Source organism: Ceratosolen solmsi, unplaced genomic scaffold (genome assembly GCF_000503995.2).
Source record: "Ceratosolen solmsi marchali unplaced genomic scaffold, CerSol_1.0 scaffold15, whole genome shotgun sequence".
NCBI lineage: Eukaryota > Metazoa > Arthropoda > Insecta > Hymenoptera > Agaonidae > Ceratosolen > Ceratosolen solmsi.
In genome coordinates this window covers 130,945-151,274 of record NW_011948434.1, presented here as the reverse complement: position 1 = coordinate 151,274, position 20,330 = coordinate 130,945, and the positions used below count along the sequence as shown (strand labels likewise).

At 28.2% G+C, this 20,330-nt stretch overlaps 2 protein-coding genes across 3 annotated transcripts; one reads left to right on the top strand and one right to left on the bottom strand.

Moving 5' to 3' along the window:
• Window positions 1-14,276: 14,276 nt before the first annotated feature.
• LOC105364828 (RNA-binding protein 34) lies at window positions 14,277-15,576 on the top strand (the record flags this gene model as incomplete). The annotated part of the gene is made up of 3 exons (XM_011502857.1): window positions 14,277-15,168; window positions 15,276-15,510; window positions 15,570-15,576. Coding segments are annotated over 3 exons (1,134 nt in total), but the record flags the coding sequence as incomplete, so codon positions are not given.
• A 1,242-nt stretch (window positions 15,577-16,818) lies between these two features.
• On the bottom strand, window positions 16,819-18,411 carry LOC105364661 (putative transferase CAF17 homolog, mitochondrial). 2 transcript variants are annotated; one of them, XM_011502645.1, is made up of 2 exons: window positions 18,267-18,411; window positions 16,819-17,959 (listed from the first exon to the last, which is right to left on the bottom strand). In XM_011502645.1, exon 2 carries the CDS (start codon window positions 17,946-17,948, stop codon window positions 16,857-16,859), a length of 1,092 nt encoding a protein of 363 aa, XP_011500947.1. In that variant the 5' UTR covers window positions 17,949-17,959; window positions 18,267-18,411; the 3' UTR covers window positions 16,819-16,856. The 2 variants fall into 2 exon arrangements, with proteins under 2 accessions (XP_011500947.1, XP_011500948.1); XM_011502646.1 differs by lacking the exon at window positions 18,267-18,411 and having other exon boundaries at window positions 16,819-17,286; window positions 17,742-17,816.
• Between the last annotated feature and the right edge of the window lie 1,919 nt (window positions 18,412-20,330).

Here is a 20,330-nt window from a genome sequence, read left to right as displayed (position 1 = left end):
ATCAAATGAAAATAATATAAAATTAAAATAAACATTCAAGGTTCTATATTGGAACTATTGAAATATAAATATAAAAACAATATAATAAATTATTTATAAATAATATAATTTATTAAGTTGTATAAAAAGTATATATTTAGAAAAGTTTAAGTCATAATTTGTTTATATATTACCTTACAATTCTACTTTATATATATATATATATATATATATATATATATATATATATAGTAAAATTTGATAATTCAAAAGTTTAATTACAGAATATTATATAATTTTATATATAATGTCCTCTTTTCATAATATTTTTATTTTATTTCGAGATAAATCGATAGCATCATAATAATTTCTTACTTTTTATTGCAATTTTGTATACATGAAAAAAATTTTTTATTAATGAATCATAAGTCTTCGAGTTAATTATATATTCTTTAGTTAATCTATTATAATATCGAATAATAAGTAATACATAAATCATAAAAAATTCCCAGTCAACGCTTAATGAATAAAAAAGAATATTATCAAGTTATTACTATATTTAATTTCTATAGAATTTATTCAAGAGAAATTTTTTTTAATTTGATATACGCATACATTATAATACTTAATTATATTAATAATTATTAATCACTAACCAGTTTTATTGGATCCTCGTATGCTAATGAAATATGTAATATATAATATGGTTGAATGCTAGAAAATGTTTCCATATAAATTTTATGTAATGGTAAAATATAAATAATATTTACTTATAAATTATTTTATGTTAATTACTTTTCTAAACTATTTATTTTATTTCAACAAAAAAATTGTTTTAGTAGATTAATTAGCTCAAGGTACTTAAAAACATGGTATTATGAATATTTAATTTTAAAGATGTGTAAATGAAAAAAATTGTAATAAAATTTTAATTATAATTTTTATTTATATTGTCAACTGTCATAAGTAATGTTTTTAAAAAGATTTACTGTCATTTTTAAAAACTTTTTCAAACTACAGTATATCGTTTAACAAATATGTTATTAGCTTATTTTATGGATTTTCTTTATAGTTTTTATTCTACTAAATATGGTAATGATTAAATATAAAAAGAATAGTATACATTTTAGCTACTACAAATTCAATTTAATTGAAGACTAAAAATAATTATTAGAGATATGTATTATCTGTACAATTATCCAAAACTTTTGGATAAGTTAATCGATAATAGAGAAATTATATATATATATATTCGGAACAAAAAGTTCGTGAATAATGCACTGCAACATTAACATCAAATTATATATATAAATATATATATATATATATATAATTTTAAAAAATTCTGATTAAAAATTTTAAATATCTGGAATTTTATAAAGTTTTGTCCACCTTTGTTTATAAGTTGTAATTTCAAAATAATTTTATTTGATAATAAATAATTAATTTTTCACAAATAACTGTCAACCTAATTCATATATAAGCTATATACATTCAATTTTTAAATCACTTTTAAAGGTTGAATAAATGTTGATAAAAAATCCCATTATATATATATATATAATTATATATATATATATATATATATTAAATAATATTTTTTTAAATATTGTTTTCAATATTAATTAAGAATTAATGAATGTTTATTCATATTAAAATACAATACACTAAAACATAATTAAATAGTATGCCAAAATAATTTTTTACCATGATAATCGAAGATTATCGCATACTCTACTGCCATACGCCTTATGTATTCGATTGGAGTAGTAACTTAATAATCTATAAACTCACAATCTATGAAGATATCGTTGCGATTCTTCCTTTTATTAATAATACTAAGACTTAGACCGCTTTTAAACAAAGTCCGGTAAAATCCACTATCAATTGATGAACATTGAACTAAAGAATATATGGTTTTTATTATCCATAAAATTGTGTTTACATATTTCCTAAGTACGCTGCAAAGTGAAAGAGTTTTCTTTTAAAATCTTATAATATACGACAGTTGAAGTTCCTTAAACATATAAGTTTTAAAATCTTTCTTTATTGTTTTGTTTTATAATGATTCTAAATTTTAACATCTTCTACAGTTTTAATTAATATAAATCTCTTGATCTATTGAAAAATAAAGATAATTTATATATAGATTTCAATAAAATAAATTGTAATATTATTTAAGTATTTGACACAATATTTAGATTCTTTTAATATAAAAAGTAAATTGAATATATATGACTATATGTTTAGAATTCCAGTCATCCAGTGTCGAAGGACCAGGACGGTTGGATTAGACTATGACCATCAATTTACTGGTCGTAGAAAGTGAGGATAAGTAAAAGGGGTAGTGTTTCTTTTCAGTAATTGACAGGTCTGTTATAATGATTTTCAGTTGATAATGTGGTCCGTGCATTTTTTGGTGATTTCCACTTGGTTGTAGCAACACATGTCGAAGTAGGAGGTCGTAAATCTCCGGACCCTCTTGACGTAGTGCGATTGGTGGTGAGTTACTACACTGAGAAGTTAGAGGTTATAAATCTCTCTATCTCTTGGTATAGTGCTGGCAGTATAGTGTGGGTGCACCACAAAACAGGATTGCGTAATGGTGCGACGACGGTTGCGTAATAGTGCTGCCAGGTTTGCACCGCAAAAAGGGTTACGTATGGAGCGAAAATAGTATGTGTGACGATCGTGTTAGTGATTACTTGCGAATGCCTTGTGTGTTTATTGAGCTTATTGGTCGAAGTTGGAGACAGAGAGTGTACTTGATTGAGATGCGTGAGATTCCCTTAATCTGTTGGAGTGAAGGGTGCTGCAATGCTTCTTTAGCACTTTCTCTTTGCACGTCTGATTGTTAAATGCTTGTACAACTGATAGCGTGTACTCTCCTTGGCGGTTCAAATGATAATAGCCCGCTAAATACGTATACGAAGCGGAAGACTTCGCTCCGTGACGGCAGAATTTTACAGAAATTCGAGTGCTAGAGAAATTAATAATTTCGAGAGCCATCAGTCTTGAAAAGTTTTCCAATCCTGAACATTCCGCTCGTCATTAGAAAATTCATTGATGGTTGATTTTCTTCCTGAGCTATATATTGGGAACATAATTCCAGTGAGTGTCTGGAGTAACACTGGAGTTTCTCACAAGTCTTTCCAGCGTTATGCATGAGACTTGTTCCATGTGAGAGTTCCCAAGAATCTGCCTTGCTGGTCGTATTGCATAAGTTTAGAAGCAATAAGCCGCTGTCAGCTCCATCCTTGGGATGGTGAGCTAGTTGCGGTGTACTTTGAACTCATAGTCTTGGAGCAATGTATAAGCCCGATGATGGTCATACCACATTCTAAACATAATGTATGTGGAATACCTCTGTGAGCCGAGAATCTTCGATATGCCGCGATGAATTCTTCTATTATATGTAGATATGAAACTATTGGTTGTACAGTCACTAACTACTTCAATATGTACTGCAGATGTAGCAAAATACACAACATGTAAATTCATTTCGTTTGAATATTTCTCGAACAGAATTATAAGTTAAAACTACACTGTTGATTTCTTCTTTCAAGGGGAACCGCTCGCCATGCAGAGATTCTGCAGTTGTAGTGCGGTTACCATTAGCTATTAACGAAATATCTGCCATGAATGAAGAACGTACTTTAAGGTACTTTAAAATGAAAATATCCAACTTTTTTATTTTAATTTCTTTGATAATACTATATTACGTTAATAAATTAATAAATTTTTCGAAATACATGATTCTTATTGTTCTAATTTAATTATTTTAATTCTATTATATGTAACTAAAAAATCTATGCTAAATATAATCATTTCAACATATTAATTAATGCTATTAAAATTAAAAACATCAATACCTATAGTAATTTAGTTTTTATTAAATAATTATTTAATATAATAGACAAAAATATAAGCTCAATCTGCTGAAATTTTATTCTATGTTACTGTTCGGGATTGAAACAACTTCCAAGACCGTGACTATCGGCATCGCTAGTCTCTGTAGCTTTCAACTTTTTATAAACACTTGGGACAAGAATATTTCGTGTATTAATTATGTTTTGGTTTGAAATGGCCCATAATGTTTTTAGTCTTCGAGTAATAACGTCGTTTTGAATTCTCCAAATTCCTCAAGCCTTGTTTTTTCTTAAAATTCTCGAAACTTCTAGAGTTCTTTCTTCGCCTGATGCAAGATTCTAGTACAGCAACACCGATGCTTTGTTGCCAGTTAAGTAAGAGGCCACGCGGATATAAAGACAAGCACGCGAGGATCCTCACCCTCTAGCATTGAAACTGTCACATTGAAAAACTCGTAAAGTAAACTCAAACAGTAAACATCTCTCAGCAGGGCCGCCACAGAACAAACAAGCCTTCAGTTTCGTGCGCGTATACAACAGGCTTGTAGGCTCGCGGTAAATCTATCGATCAATTAGTTATCAGTTATCACTTTCTATCTACTCATGATATAAGATTATCTAGTCATGATACGTAGATAATTTAGCAAGACTCAGCAACAATAAGCTTGTGAGCCAAATACAATGAAGCCAATACATTAAACAATTGTTTTAAGTGCGCTATAGTTCAAGCAGTCAAGGTTACTGATTGCATTCAAAGAGTGATCAGGAAATAAAATGCGTAACACCTGCGCGCTCATCATAGAATTTGGTAAGACAAATAAAATTGCCGTGAAGTCAACAAATAGAGAAACTATTTATTGAATGCACTTTCGCGCCAGCCTCGTACGGCATTTATTGAAAAAACTTACGCGCCGGCCTCGTAAGGTTTTGAAGGTACGAGTGCACCCGCCGAGATAGATTACACGATTGCTAACCTCCCGCGACGGCTGAAGGTGTACGAGAAAAGCACCGATAACAAGGGCATTTATTGGATCGCGAAGCTCGCGCGAACGGCTGAAGGTGTACCTCTTTATTTACCTCTACATTAGATTACCTCTACACCTCTTTAGACGAGACAACCTTAGCATTAATAAAAGGTCTCCCACTGACAAACGAATCATTATCACCAGCATGGGAACTACTGAATCGGCAGTACAAGAACCAACGTCTCTCAATCCATTCTGACCTTCTTAAATTATTTCCTTGAGTAAAACCAATAAAAGGTGATGTAGACACTTTAGAAAATCTAACCAAAAGATCAGCAGAAGCAATCAAGCCCCCCCCCCCATCTCCTTGAATATACTGCCTGATTTATGGAATTATTTATTGGTACATCAGATCTCACTTTACTTTGACCGCGCCACCGTAGAGCTATGCGAACCTTCACTCGAAACGTGTACCACCTATCCATGATTAGATCAATTAAGAACGTTCCTCTCAACCAGGATGTGGTCACTAAGACAAGATGAAAAGGTAAATTAACCTGCCACATACTCATTGAAACCATCAAAGATGGATTCTAGATCAATACCATCATCGTCCTGAAAAAAGGGAAGGTCCTCTAATTGTTACCAATTATCTCTAAAGAAACCTTAATTGAAATCTTCTTCATTTCAAATTAAAAAAGACTGTACCTTTTGCAACGGGGAATACCCAATATATCTCTGTGATCGATTCAGAGGTAAATCCGAATCAGACAAACAAAAAATTGTAGCAGAAAGAGGACTGCGTAAACTGTTTAAATCACCACGACATCAGTCTTTCCGGATCAAGCTCAAAATGTAAAAAACTGCCAAAAAAACCATAACACTACACTACACAACATTTTTTCAAACCAACCTTCTTGCGAAAAAGGCATAATCTCATCATCCAGTTGACACAAGGATGCGATCATAGAAAACAGTCATGTAAATTGTTTATTACTTGCTGCCGCCATTGCAAAATTTCGATCAGACAAGATAATTCAACAAGCTCGTATACTGATTGATACAGGCTCGGAACTCTCGTTTGTATTTCGAAGCCTCGTTCGAAACCTACATATTCCAAAAAAAGGACTCCACTATCGACGTGTATGGAATTGGGGGAATTCTCATGACTGAAACTCAAGGTGTCGTATCATTAACACTTCATTCAATACATTCTAATTCTATTGTTAAAACTACAACTCATCCAAGAGAAGATAATCAACGACCTTGCTGGACACCACAGTGATTACAGTAAAATCACAATCAAGCTCGCCTTCCTATTGACAACGGCTTTGAAACTACACTGATCATAGATGAATTTACAAGGAAACTTCAAGTAATCCCACAGAAAACTATTGTCATGATCGATAAATTAGGAAGGACATCACCGATGCAAACAAGTAGTAAAAATTACATAAAATACCAGTTATAAGTAAGAAGAAACGATGAACTCCCCGAAAATACCTGACTACCTATATCTTTCGAATAATTTGAAATTATAAACAACATTTTAAGTTATTTTCAAAGGATGAATATAATAGACGAATCACATCATCCTCGGAATGAAGATTATCGGATAAATATTCATATCATGTCATTGCAATAAGGAATAAATATGAATTTGATAAAACCAAATGAAGCTATAACCCCACAGCAATATATCATCAGAAGTAAATTACTATATTAGATCGAAAAAATCAATTACACAGGCATCCCACTGGATGACATCTTAAATGAAGTAAGAACAAAATTAACAGTCTTATAACTATTTCATTAACTTCTTTTAAATTTATGGTCATTTATTGACAAGTTTCATAAAGAAAGTGTTGAGGACACTTAATACAGATTCAGAAAACTTACAATCCAGACTCATGATCTAAAGAGAATATTATAAATAAACACAAAAAACATCTAACAACGGGTCCTATATACAATCAAAACAGAAATAATAAATGACAATATTGATACTGAAATTAGAAACTTGGCAGTCAAAAAGATTTGCCCAGATGAGGATAAAAACTTATTCGCATGCAAAGAAAATTCGATTGACAAGACCTTAATCAACACAAAGGTTAATTAATCATAATGAAAAACGATCAAGTCAAATTCATAAGCCCAAGAGCAATTACTTCCAGCCCAACACACAGCATACCTGTCACCTATTCCAATGAATTCCCAAGGTCAACGAGGACGCCAATGGATCACCATATGCACCAACCATATACTTCACCATATACCAACAACAGCATTTTGTGATTGCATGCCCAAAATCTAAGCAATTGTCAGTCACGGAGAGAAAGTGTTTCAAAGAGGAGCAACGACTATGGTCTAACTAGTTGCGCCTCACACCACTTACAAGTGCACCACCCCCAGAAACTGCAACGGATGTTCTGGGCGGCATCATACAATACTACATGATCAACAGTACTCGAATCCAGCCCAAACAACTGTAGGTCATTACTAACGTCAACTGAAGAGATAATACAATCGTCAAAAGACATCAAGAACGCTGGTACCAATCTCAAAGGAAAGAAAGAAATGTCAGACACGGTAATCGGAAATTCACTGACATCGCCATAAGCAGATACAATTTCATGAGGATAACTAGAATCTACAAAGAATCCATTGGATCGACAACCTCGAAAGAGTGCCAATTATTTGACTACTACAGTCAAGGCACAAAATCTGTTTCATTAACTGCAATCAAGACGATAAAGAAACTAATGGAAGACTAGGGAGAAAGATTCCCTTGGTTGTGCCATTCATCACGCATGGCAGACACGTCATGAATCTTGGAGGTAAGAACACGCTACATTACCACTGGTAAACCCGATTCAACTGCAGAATCGCTGCATGGCGGGCAGTTCCAGTGAGAAAAAACGGCAATTAATTCATCGTGCTGTTCTCATCTCATCAAACTGTTAGAAAACCATAAGTAAATTGTATTGCTAATTGTGCAATATAAAATTTATTACGATGAAGTCCACAAGAAGGCGAGCCCACCCCTTCCAACCACATCTTGAATGAATTCTCACCACAGTACCAATGACTGAGACTCAGGCCTTCTCAGCAAAAAAAAAAAAAAAAACACGAAGTCACCCCGGCGAAAGTATTCAATAAGAGCATAGCAGGTAAAGGTGTTGGAACAATAACTAAAGGGAGCTACACAGTACTACTTAATACATTACCAGATCCATCATTAAAGGACATGAATGCTTCGAGACCCTGACTTCAAATCTGGATCTCTAGTCCTCATCACCAATCAAAGGCTACCACTAGCAAGTGGCCACTCGCTCAAGTAGTTACTTTAAAAACAACTGCTACCACCATGATAAGGCCAGATCATAAGCTTGTAGTGCTATCAATCCTTGAACGACAAATCTAATCATCAATTGAATTGATGATGGCGGGCGGAAAGTTACGGATTGAACAGTTGAAAAGCGGAATACAAAAGTGGGAGAGGTATGAACTCGCGATTCAGTTATTTTAACAATGCAATAGCAGCGAATCTTCCAGGTTATGCCCTGTTGACGTCACGGTAACAAAACACCGGCGTTTCAAGCAGTTGTGCGATAACATTTAAAGGCTGTGCTTTACACGCAGACCAGCCTTTCTTAGTCTTTCTTAGCCACCAGTCCTTCTTAGTCAAGTCTATTAACAACTACGCAGTCATTATAACGTGAGCACTATTTAGTCTTGAAGGCATCAGTCTACAATCATCATTCACTATATGTTTTAAACATCTATTCAGTTATTTCACTTTAGTGTCACTTGCACCATCAAAAACTACAATTAAAATTCAGATAATCAAGAATACAAGAAAGAACTCGCACTATGACAATTGAAGAATACAAGAAAGAACTCACATTAATACAATTGAATAATTCTCTATCTCAATAAAAGTAACCAACACTACAATATTATAATTTTATAAGCAAATAATTTATAATCGAACTTAAATATATTACATTATACTTTTATCATTTCCTTTGTGCATTCTTTTTTCCTAATTCATTATGGCGAGAGATTAATCCACTGAACTATTGAATTGGCAGTTCGAGCCATAAAAATAAAACATTAAAAATCGAACACCCATGCATTCTCCCACACAACATCTAGTGGTTTCTTAGTTAATTCTATACGTTTGGTTCGACGAGTCGGATTAGTAGAATTAATTTTTATACACCATTAATATTCTTATTATTAAATAAACGTATTAACTATAATTTATTCATTAGATAAATTTGCTAGGTATCTAGTTAACTTATTTTACAATATATAAAATCGGTTTTTTTTTCTAAAAATAGTCTATAGTATCAATTTTATTACATGTATTACGTTTTTTTTATATTATTTTTAAATAATAAGCTTGATAATATTAAATATTTATTTCATTAATTATTATTTAAACAAAAATTAAAAATTTTAATACTATAATTATGTCTTATGCAAATAACCATTTATGTATTGATTAATAATTCATTATAAATATTTAAATAGCTAATTGCAAACAAAATTTAACATAAAAAAATTATCTCCTTATTTACTTAAATTTCATTTTCCATAAGCGTTAATTTTAATTATCATATATATACATAATGTTTAATTATTTTTTTAAATATGTAATTATACGTTAAGGAAAATTATACTTGCTTACATTTAAATATATTGAATATAAATATATGTTTTATTATTCGTTGATATTGTTGTTACTAATTTAATATATGAAAGTATTATCATTATCCGTGTATGCTGCCACCAATCTAATTTTTCATATAATTGTTATTTAAAACTGTAAATAAACATTAACTACTATGTGATTCACGATTTGTATTTATTCGAGATAATAATGGATTACAGTCACTCTTTTTAGCTACTTTTCTGCTATTGGTAATTCGTAATTGGTAATTGGTAATCCGGCTCGTAGGACCAAAATGTATAAAAATTAATTCTACTAATCCGTCTCAGGAACCAAACGTGTAGAATTAACTAAGAAAGCCACTAGATGTTGTGTGGGAGAATGCGTGAGCAAGTGGAAAGGTTAATGCACTGATTCAATAATTAACATATATAATTGTTGTTGCTGTTTATTCCATTTATTTTCAATTTATTTCCAATTTAGGGATGATTAATCGTGATGAAATTCCAAATGATCTTTATGTTTCTCAATAATAATGTGGCGTTGTGATATACTTTTATTGGAGAACTAGAGGATGACAAATTCCTTATTCTCTGGACGTAAGTGGTGATATTATGATTTACTGTGAAAGTGATAGGTTATAATCTATTGAATATTACCACTTGTGAGGTTATGATCGTTTGTTGTGCTCTGAATGAACACTACAATTCTTGTTAGTGCCGTAATATTAATAGGTGTTGCAGTTGCCTCTGAATAGTGGGCCATGTGAGTGAGCACGTGTCTAAGATAGAGGTTAGAGGAAATGCGCGCCACTTTATGGCGCAAATTGCTGGTCTTGCGTAGTGAGCATGCGTGAGAAACTTCTGTGGTCGGACAGCTTACGGTCCGTTTTCATAGTAAACCGTGAGGTGAAGAATCAACCCTAGTGGTAAGAACTGACTTGGAAGTTGTAGTGTGATATTTCTAGTTTCTCCTCACAGGCTTGATGAGAAGTTTCCATGCACGAACTGCACTTGAACTTTCCCTTGTCCCTTCTGCTGAGATGACGAGAATCTCAGTACATGTGCTATTAGAGCTTGATGAGACTAAAGGTAACTGGATATTGAATAATAACCGTACAAAGATATTTTACAAGACTCAGCTGATCGACTTTTCTCTGGTCCTCCTCCATGAGAATAAATCGTGACTTATCTGGTGAGAATAAGTGGTGGTACATTGCATTGTCCTTCTTAAATAGTTCACTGACCCGGTTCAACTTGAAATCCTTTCTTCTTTCTTGTATCCAATCAGAGTTTGACTTTAGGCAGCATGATGGATCATGCACGCCTTCGTTTCCACTTCCTTCCGGATCTAGTCTTGAATATACTAATCGGGAAAGTGTCGGAAAGAGGGGAGCTTCTACTATTGGTCGTCTCTTCCTTCTCTGGGACTTAGCTAAATGAAGAGTCCTCTAAGGCATGGTCGGTTGTCTAGCGTGACTGATAAGATTCGGCGTAGTTAAGAACAATGTAAGCATTGTCTTAAGATGCCGAGTGCGCAAGTACGCTTATTATTTGTTGTCGCACGTGAAAGGTTTTGAATTGCAATGAAATTTAGGAAATGTTTTGTACTTGATAGTTTACGTATATCCGATATTATTTCAGAATCTACGTCTTCTTGGCAGTAAACAACAAGATCGTTTAACTGCACCGGAAAATTATGAGCACGTTTTTAGATAAGCGAGAATAAATAAATTAACTATTCACGGGTGTTTTCCAGATGTATTGACCTTTTCGAGTGTCGAACGATCGTGGGAAGTTGTGGTAATAAAACTGTTCTCGCAATCTCGAACAGAAAACTTAAATTGATAAATTGGTAAATAAATATTTACATATTTTATTTATGATGGTGATCCAATTTACACTTTTCTATTAATATAAGATTAAATACACGGTTAATAACTTCATTTTGTCATTGATTTGTAATTCCCGTTATTACTGTACACTTGCTCCACATATTGTTATCTTTATTTTTTAATTACAATCTATTTTTTTCTTCAACATTCAGCTAATTCCAGAAAATTATATTTTTTTATTTTAACAATATTTCTTGATATGAAAATGAATATGTTAAATTTTATACATTAAATATCTGCGACACAGTACATTTGGTACGATATTTTTATTTAATATTCAAATTTTATTTGACATATAAATTATAATAATAATAATAATAATCAGAGTGTTCAAGATTGATGCAATTTCGAAGACCATTGGCTCTCGGCATCACTAGTCTCTCTAATTCTCAAATTTCTGTAAACATTTGGGACGAGTAATTTCGTGTACATGTTCTGTTTTGGTTTTAAATGCCCTACAATGCTTTGTATGATCTTCGCATACTAACGTCGATTAGAATTTTCTAAATTTCTTAACCTTGTTTATTTCTTAGAATTCTCGAACCTTCCATAGTTTTCTTTCTGCGCCTCATGTAAGATTCCAGTACAGTAACAACGATGCTTTGTTGCCATCTAAGTAAGCTGCAGTGCGTATATTTAAGGACATCATACTATGCCTAGACGCTCATTGTAATTTAGTCAGTCAAACAGTTATCACAATGAAGGAATAGACGTTTTAATTATCAAGTGTGCTACAACTTACAAGCATTCAAGGGTGCTGACTGCATTACGAGAAACTATACGGCTACAACAAGTATAGTTTCAAGGTATGTGCATATTTATTTTTTTGAGGCCACACGTCCGATACAGGCGTGTGTGCATACATATTTTGAGGTCACATGTTCGGTATAGGCGTGTGTGCATACACACACTTTAAAGGTCACATTTCCATACTGAAGTGTGAGCATATTTCTGCTGATACTTACAACATTAGTAGAAACCACGAAATTGTCACCATCAAGGAGCAACCACATCATTGAGACAAGACAGAGCGTACACTCTTCTCTTCAAGTGAATACTGCTTATTGTTAATGTAACTGTTAATAAACCATATGTTAAACATGTTTGCATATACTACACATTTCTACAATCCTTCCATTTGACTCCCACCTAAGCACCTGCTTGGGTGGGCGGCAAATTATTAAAGTTATCGAAACATTGGCAGTTCGAGCCAGGAAATAATACCACTTCCAAACACAACGTTATTTAACAAAATCTAGTTTGAAATTTTTTGTATGTCTTTTCAATTTCTTACATTTAATCTATATTATATAAATTTTGGTGTTATAAACAATATTAAATTATAAAAATATTAAATTTGTATGTGATATTGTTAAAATTAAATATATTAGTACTAAATTTATATAATAATAAAAATACAAGATTGTTATAAGCTTATATATCTAGAAATTGACGGAACCGCAGTATTTAAAACATTTAATTTTTTCCATATTATTTAAAATATTTGAATCAGTTCATAGATTTTGTTGTTTTTGAATAATTTCTACTATCATTTATAATATTTAAAATTAAAATAGCAAATTTCTATTTTTCAGTTTTTAAGTATTATTTTAAACATTTGCAAACATCAATAAGTAAAATATATGTTTTACATATATAAATAATTTAATTTTGATCTTGATTATGGATGGTAAATAGTATATTAAATGATGTTTATGCAATCCGTAATTAACATTGTTGATTTGTATTATCATATCTGATATATAAATATGTGTCGCATATGTGCATACAACATTGAAAATATATTAAATCTACACATAATTGTACGTACATACCAACCATATATATATATATATATATATATATATGTTAAATTTAAAAATTAACAATTTGATAGCAATAATTCTAGATTACATGCATACACTACTTTGTACACATAGTGACAATATTTTTTATCATAAAGGAGATAAATATAAATATCAAATTACATTTAAAAAGAAATTTTTATTTTTATTGAATTTATCATAATATAAAACAATGTAATTGCAATCTTTTTATTCACAAAAAATTTTAATTATTCTAATACTTAAATAAACAATATAAAAATTAATATTTAACATTAATGAAAAATAATATAAAATTATATTTTTAAGAAATTTCAATTTTACTATAAAATCCTAAAACAATGAATAAATTAATTTAGAAAATTCGTTTCTAGGTTAAAACTTCCTGCACTTACAAGAACTAATAAGCTTAAAATTCATTACGCATGTTTGAAAACGAGTTTTCTTAAATATTTTAAAAACGTTTTATGATCGGAACATAGATCACATTTTTTTTATCAATCACATTGTAAATAAATTTGAAAAATTGTAAAAGGTAATCTTAAATAAAAATTTTACTTGAATATATGATTAAATGTAATTGTCTATAATACATTTACTTTCCAATTTACTGATTTTTAATTTGTACGTGGTTAATATTAATAAAAAGCATTTTATTTTATTCTTCATTTATTAATGAAGCAAAATCTTTAATTATATGTTTTTAATTTTATGTATTTCTACGAATATATATTTAAAAAATGTTACATATTTACAATATATTTTTTAAATTGTATATTTTATAATTGATAAAATTATCAATAAATAATATGGTGATTTCAAATGGCTTAAGGGCAAATTTTAACAAGAAAGGAAACCAAGTAATCAAATATAAGCATATCTGTTAGTTTGATTGTTAAAACAAAATCTCAACAATTTAAATATATTTTAATAAATAAACTATCATTACATAAAATAAAACATAGAATTAATTGTAATACAAATAATGCTAAAAACTCAATTTTTCAAAATAAACATTTTTCTACCAAACCTAAACATAATATAATAAATAAGAAATTAGAAAATGACAAAAAATTTTTTAAAGATACTGATGACATTATTGAAGATAACCTCAAGAACAAAGGTGTAAAAATGTTTAAAGGTCTAAAAATTATCAAAAAAAATTCTTACAATAAAAATATAAATGATTCTGAGATAGATGTTAGTAAATTTAGTGATGATGATGTAAATGATAGTATAGGATTAGAAGCATTACTTAAAGATGATATTACTGATGATGATGAAGATTTCAATGAAAATGAGTTAAGTGATGACGATGAAGATATTTCTGATGAAGATGATGCAATAAACTATAATGATTTGAAGTTCGGCATAAATGATAATGAAATTGATAGTGTTTATGACAAAAATGATGAATTAACAACTTCATTAAATAAAAGTTTGATTGCTGATAATGGTGATGATAATATTAGTAATGAGAGAAATGATGGAACAAAATATCAAATAATTGAAGAGGAAAAATTATGTAAAAAACCACTCGTAAATATTCAAGAAATAAATTCAAATTTGCTTTCAAAAAAACAAGCTAAACTTGATGCTAGAACAGTTTTTGTTGGCAATATACCAATTGATACATCTATAAAAACTATTGAACAGTTATTTAAACCGTTTGGTGAAATAGAAAATCTCCGTATTAGAGGAGTTGTACCAAATGATGTTAGGACATCTTTTAAAATAGCTACTATTACAAAAAAAAAATGTCCTAAATTAAAATCAATGTATATTTTCATTGTATTTAAAGAAGAAGCTTCTGCAAAACTTGCATTAAAATTAAATGGTCACAAATTGGGAAATAATACACTTAGAGTTGACTTTTCAAATTCAAAAAATAAATATAGAGATGAAAAAAAATCAGTTTTTATTGGAAATTTACCATTTGGTTAGTAGCTTAATAATGTTTCTTAGAATATGTATAATCACATGAACGATATTTATACCAAACAATTATATTAATTAAAAAAAAATTTTCTTTTCCATAAATTTCAGATATCACCGAAGATGAAGTAAGGGCTCATTTTACTTCATGTGGGAATATTGAATCTGTTCGTATAGTTCGAGATCGCAAGTCAGGTATAAGCAGAGGTATAGGATATGTTAATTTTATTGAAGAAGATTCTGTTAGTTTAGCTCTGGAACTACATGATACATTATTGAAGAATTGTAAATTAAGAGTAAAAACATACTGTTTTAAGTCTAAAGAAATAAAAAGAAAACATAAAAAAGAACATATACAAAACAATATTAAAAAGAAATTCAAAAGCAATAAATGTGAAATTGCAGCATTTAAAGTAAGTTTTTTAATTACAGAACTAAATTCTTAATGATTCTTATAAATTTAAATGTATATTTTTGCAATAATTATATAAAAAATTGCAATTATTTTTTCAATCATTAAATGTATTTATTATATTTTCAAATAGAATAGTAAAAATGATGAAAGAAAAAAAAGGTCACCAAAGAAATTAAAAAGGAAAAAAAGCATTGACAACAAAAACAATATTTCATTCCATGGACAAAAATCTGATGTAAAAAAGAAATTTAAAAAGAAAATAGATATGAAAAGAAAATTTTTGGCTAAAAAACTTACCTTCATAAAAGAATTATCAAATATGACTAGCTAAAAGAAGTCTTTATATTCTATTTTTGCTAAAACATTTTTGTTTGTTTGCAATTTAATAAATGTTAAAAGAAACTAATCGAATATTTATCATTAATTTATTTCAGAAACGTTTATTTAATAAGTGGTATACAAACATTTGATACATATGAAAAATTATAATACATTTTTATATATAATTAGATTAAAATTTTTTTGTTTTTCGTTTTCTTTGTATTTTGAGTAGTTCATTAATTTCTTTCAATTTCAATTTTAAACGAAAATATTCAATATTTTAAAATCTACTAACTTCTATTAATAAGAAATTTATATCTATCAGTTTTTTTATGCATTTAATATAGATTTATAATTAATAGAGAATTAAATTTATTATTTATTTTTACATTTATTTATTGTATTTTAGATTAACATACGAAATTTTATTTTGTAAATCGCGTGGAAAATGTTTAATGTTTTTTAAAGCACAATTTTTACAAAACCGTTTAGTAAAGAACAAACTACATTCAATACAGACAGAATTTTTGCAAACAGTGCAATCTGCACCAAGAATTAAAATTTCACGGCTATTAAAAGAATTAAAGGGATCTTTTATTATATAACAATCTTCTGCAAAAGAAAGATACTTTGCAAACGGAGGTTTTGTCCCTTTATAATCATATAATTCTTCTAAATGACAATGTGAACATTTCCATACACTGAAATTCTTATCTTTATACCCATAATCCAATGATTGTAATGCAATTTCTTTTGAAATATTTTCTATTTCCATGCTATAAAAAAATTTTTTTATAATTGTAAATAAGATTTTAATAAAAATTATTTAAATTTATTTTATAATTTCTAATTCTATTGTTATTGTTTATTAAAAATAAATTATAAATTATATTATAAAGCCAAAAATATTGATACTGAAATATATTGAATGTCAGCATATTTATATAAAAAAATATCTAATGTTTGTTAATTTTCAATGCTCCTATTTTTGGTGATTCTTGTGGCCACCATTGAGGCTTAACAATTTTCAAAGTGCAACCTTTAACAAATAATGTTTTAGATGCTATGGTTTCTCCAATTCTCATTAATCCTAATCCAACAGTACCCACATACCCTCTTATTTTTCCGACTATATTTCCATTGTCATTTATTATTTTTTCATCATATTCAAAGTTTTTACCATTGATATTATTAAATATTAATGGCATAAGGCGTTTTCTTATAACACCGGTGTGATGTGTGCGGGCAGTGAGTTCTTGTCCAATATAACAACCCTTGTGAAAGCTAAGTCCATGTAAGTAATCACAATTTATTTCCAAAGGAAATGAAACTCCAAATAAAAGATCTTGCACACCTTCACCAATACCTAATTTATATCTAAAAGATCTGTAATCAGAAATATCTTTTACTATTGAGATATTTGGTCCCAAATAATTAATTAACTCAGTATGTGTAATATTTGATTCTGTTAATATTCTAAAACCTAATTCAAATATTCTAGGATCATTATATATCAGAATATTATCTATAAATTTATGATACTTATAATTATTCACTCCACAGGGAAGAAGTTTTCCTTCAAAATTATGATTATTTTGTAAATTACAATAATTTTGATAAATTATATTTGTATCATAAACTGACCAAACCTTCATACTATTTTCCATAGTTTTGATGTTTACATTTTTTCTTAATTTATACAGTTGCAAATGTTTTATTAAATTTATTAATACGGTTGAATCACATTCAATATAAAATAATCCTTGTTCTTGTACTTTATAAATAATGATATCAAATAATACTCTTCCTTTTGTATTTAATAAAATAGAATACATGCTTACAGCTCCTTCATCAAAATGTCTCATATCATTAGTAGTTAAGCCTTGCAAAAAAGGCAGTACATCATTGTTTGTAAGTTGAATTAAACTTCTATGTTCCAGATATACAAGATTTCGTGCAATTGCTTGTCTTGAATGATATTTAATAAAATTTGAAAAATAGTATTGCTTTAATATATACAGAATTGAAGCTCTTCGTAACTTTATCATTTTTTAATGTCCTATATAAATATTTTATTTAAGAATTATGTACAGCTCATATAACTTAAAATGAAACTATTGGCAGATTTGATACTAAATTATTTATACACTAATGCATTGTTTTTATTAAGTAAAGTTTTATTTTTGTTGGTATAAGTTACTGATATTCATATAATTAATTGTTTTAACCTGTCTTTTGAATTTTATATTTCATTATAAAATATATGTCAACATAAATATTTTTTTTTTAAATAAAATCTGTTATTCAATATTTTCAATAAAAAGCATTAATATAAATTTATTAAACAGATGTTTAAAATAATGTACCTTAAAGAATACGTGTCCAAGCGCAATGTAAACGATATTAGATTGTTCACTTTTCAAGTTTTGCACATTTATATTGTAGTACGAAATAATTATCTATTACTTTTAAAAAATTACTTGAATATTGGTATGTTTCCTAGTTTTTCATTTCATCAAGCTACCAAAGGTTTATATAATATAAATACATTAACGGGCCATTAATGATGTGTTTATTATTGCATTTCTATCTAATTTGGTACCCTATAATTTTAGCAATAAAAAAATTTAAAAATTTCTTAAAAATTGTCAAATATAAATATTTCATTGAAATATTTTCAATTATTTTTATAGCATTAGAAGTATCTTAAAAAATTTATGTGAAAATTGTGAATCTAACCTTAAATATCATATCGCGTAAGATTACATTACCATTTAAATTATTTCATATCAATCAATCTTATAAATTACATAATTTAACACACGTCTTTTTACGCCGTTCTAAGTATATTTGATATTAAGAGAGAAAAGATAATACGTTATTATATTCCGTTGGTACTACTGTTTTTTTTTGCACATATTTCAATCTATTATTATAATTATTTACTCTGCTTTAAAATTGTCTTTATTATATGATAGCATGTTTTTATATAATTAAGTAATAACTGACGAATAGCAACTTAATACATAAAATCGTACTATTAAAGCCTAAAAAATAAATAAAATTATATGAATAATAATAAATATATAAAAAATAATTTAATAATATTTAAAATATCTAAAAATTTTAGATAATAAAGTTTTTATTCTTTTTGTTTTGAAGATTTTTGTTTCGTTAATTTTGTAAACGGGTAACCATTATCAATAAATATTTTTAATAAAGATTTTTTATCAACTTTTTTATGCTTAAAATATTTAAAAAATTATTATTACTTATAGAATTCGAAATTTTGTTTTTAAATTACTTGGAATAGAAACTCAATTATGATTCAGATCAACTACAAACCGCATTTGTTAGTCATATTTTACTTATAAATTTAATTTAGATACATTTAATTTACAAATCTTATTAAAGATAAATCAAATTTTCTAGACACCAACATTACTTAAATTTTGATTTTTTACTACTTTCTTTTAATAACACTATAAAAATAAAGCAAATTAAGTATATCAAACAAATTAATTGGTGTGTATATATAAATGCCTGTACTACAAATATTTGAATTATCCTTATGTTAATTGTTTCATCACAGTTTTTAAATATACAGATTACGTCAGTTATGTCTACATATAAGTGTTAATGGAGCGCAAACATATTGCAATATACTTTCTTGATTTGACAGTAACTACCAATGCACTGAAGTAAGATCATTTTTACTATTTAAACATTTTTTTTAATGCTTTGTATTTATTTGTATTTCTTGTACTTATAAATGTATACATTGTTAAAAAATTTAATTGATTTTTTATTTTTTTGTTAAGTTTCTATTTTGAAAAATGATTAGACATAGAAAAAATTTAGATATTAAATTTCAGATATTCGAAATTTAGATAATCAAGTTTACATTTAATTTTTTTGGAGTTAAAAGTGATTTTATTAATTTTGTAAATGAATAACCATTCATGTATAAATATGTTCCATAATTTTTTTAATCAACCTTTTTGTGCTTACAAATATATTAAAAAATTATTAGTCATGTGACCAACAAATTTTATAAATAATATTTTTAAAATATTGAAATCATAACAATGATTAATAAAAAAAACTTATGACATTTCAATTTTACTATAAGATTTATTTCTTATTTATATCATTTGGCAGTTATTTAATAATAATAATAATAATAATAATTTGAAACCAATTGATAATAATATAATAAGATGAAAATGGATAGAAATACAAATTTGTAATAAGTAGCATCTTTCAAAAAAACTTGAACCATAAGATCTAATAGATTACTATACTATTTTTTATTATTTATAATAGACAAAATTTAACATCATTTACAACTTTAACTATAACTTTAAACTAACATGACTATACTCAATGGTATAGTTAAAGTGGAGCCCCTAGTTACGGTCTCTGCAGTT

What these genes read in the sequence shown, in the direction of transcription:
- LOC105364661 (XM_011502645.1), bottom strand. Translation starts at nt 17,948, where the DNA reads ATGATAAAGTTACGAAGAGCTTCAATTCTGTATATATTAAAGCAATAC.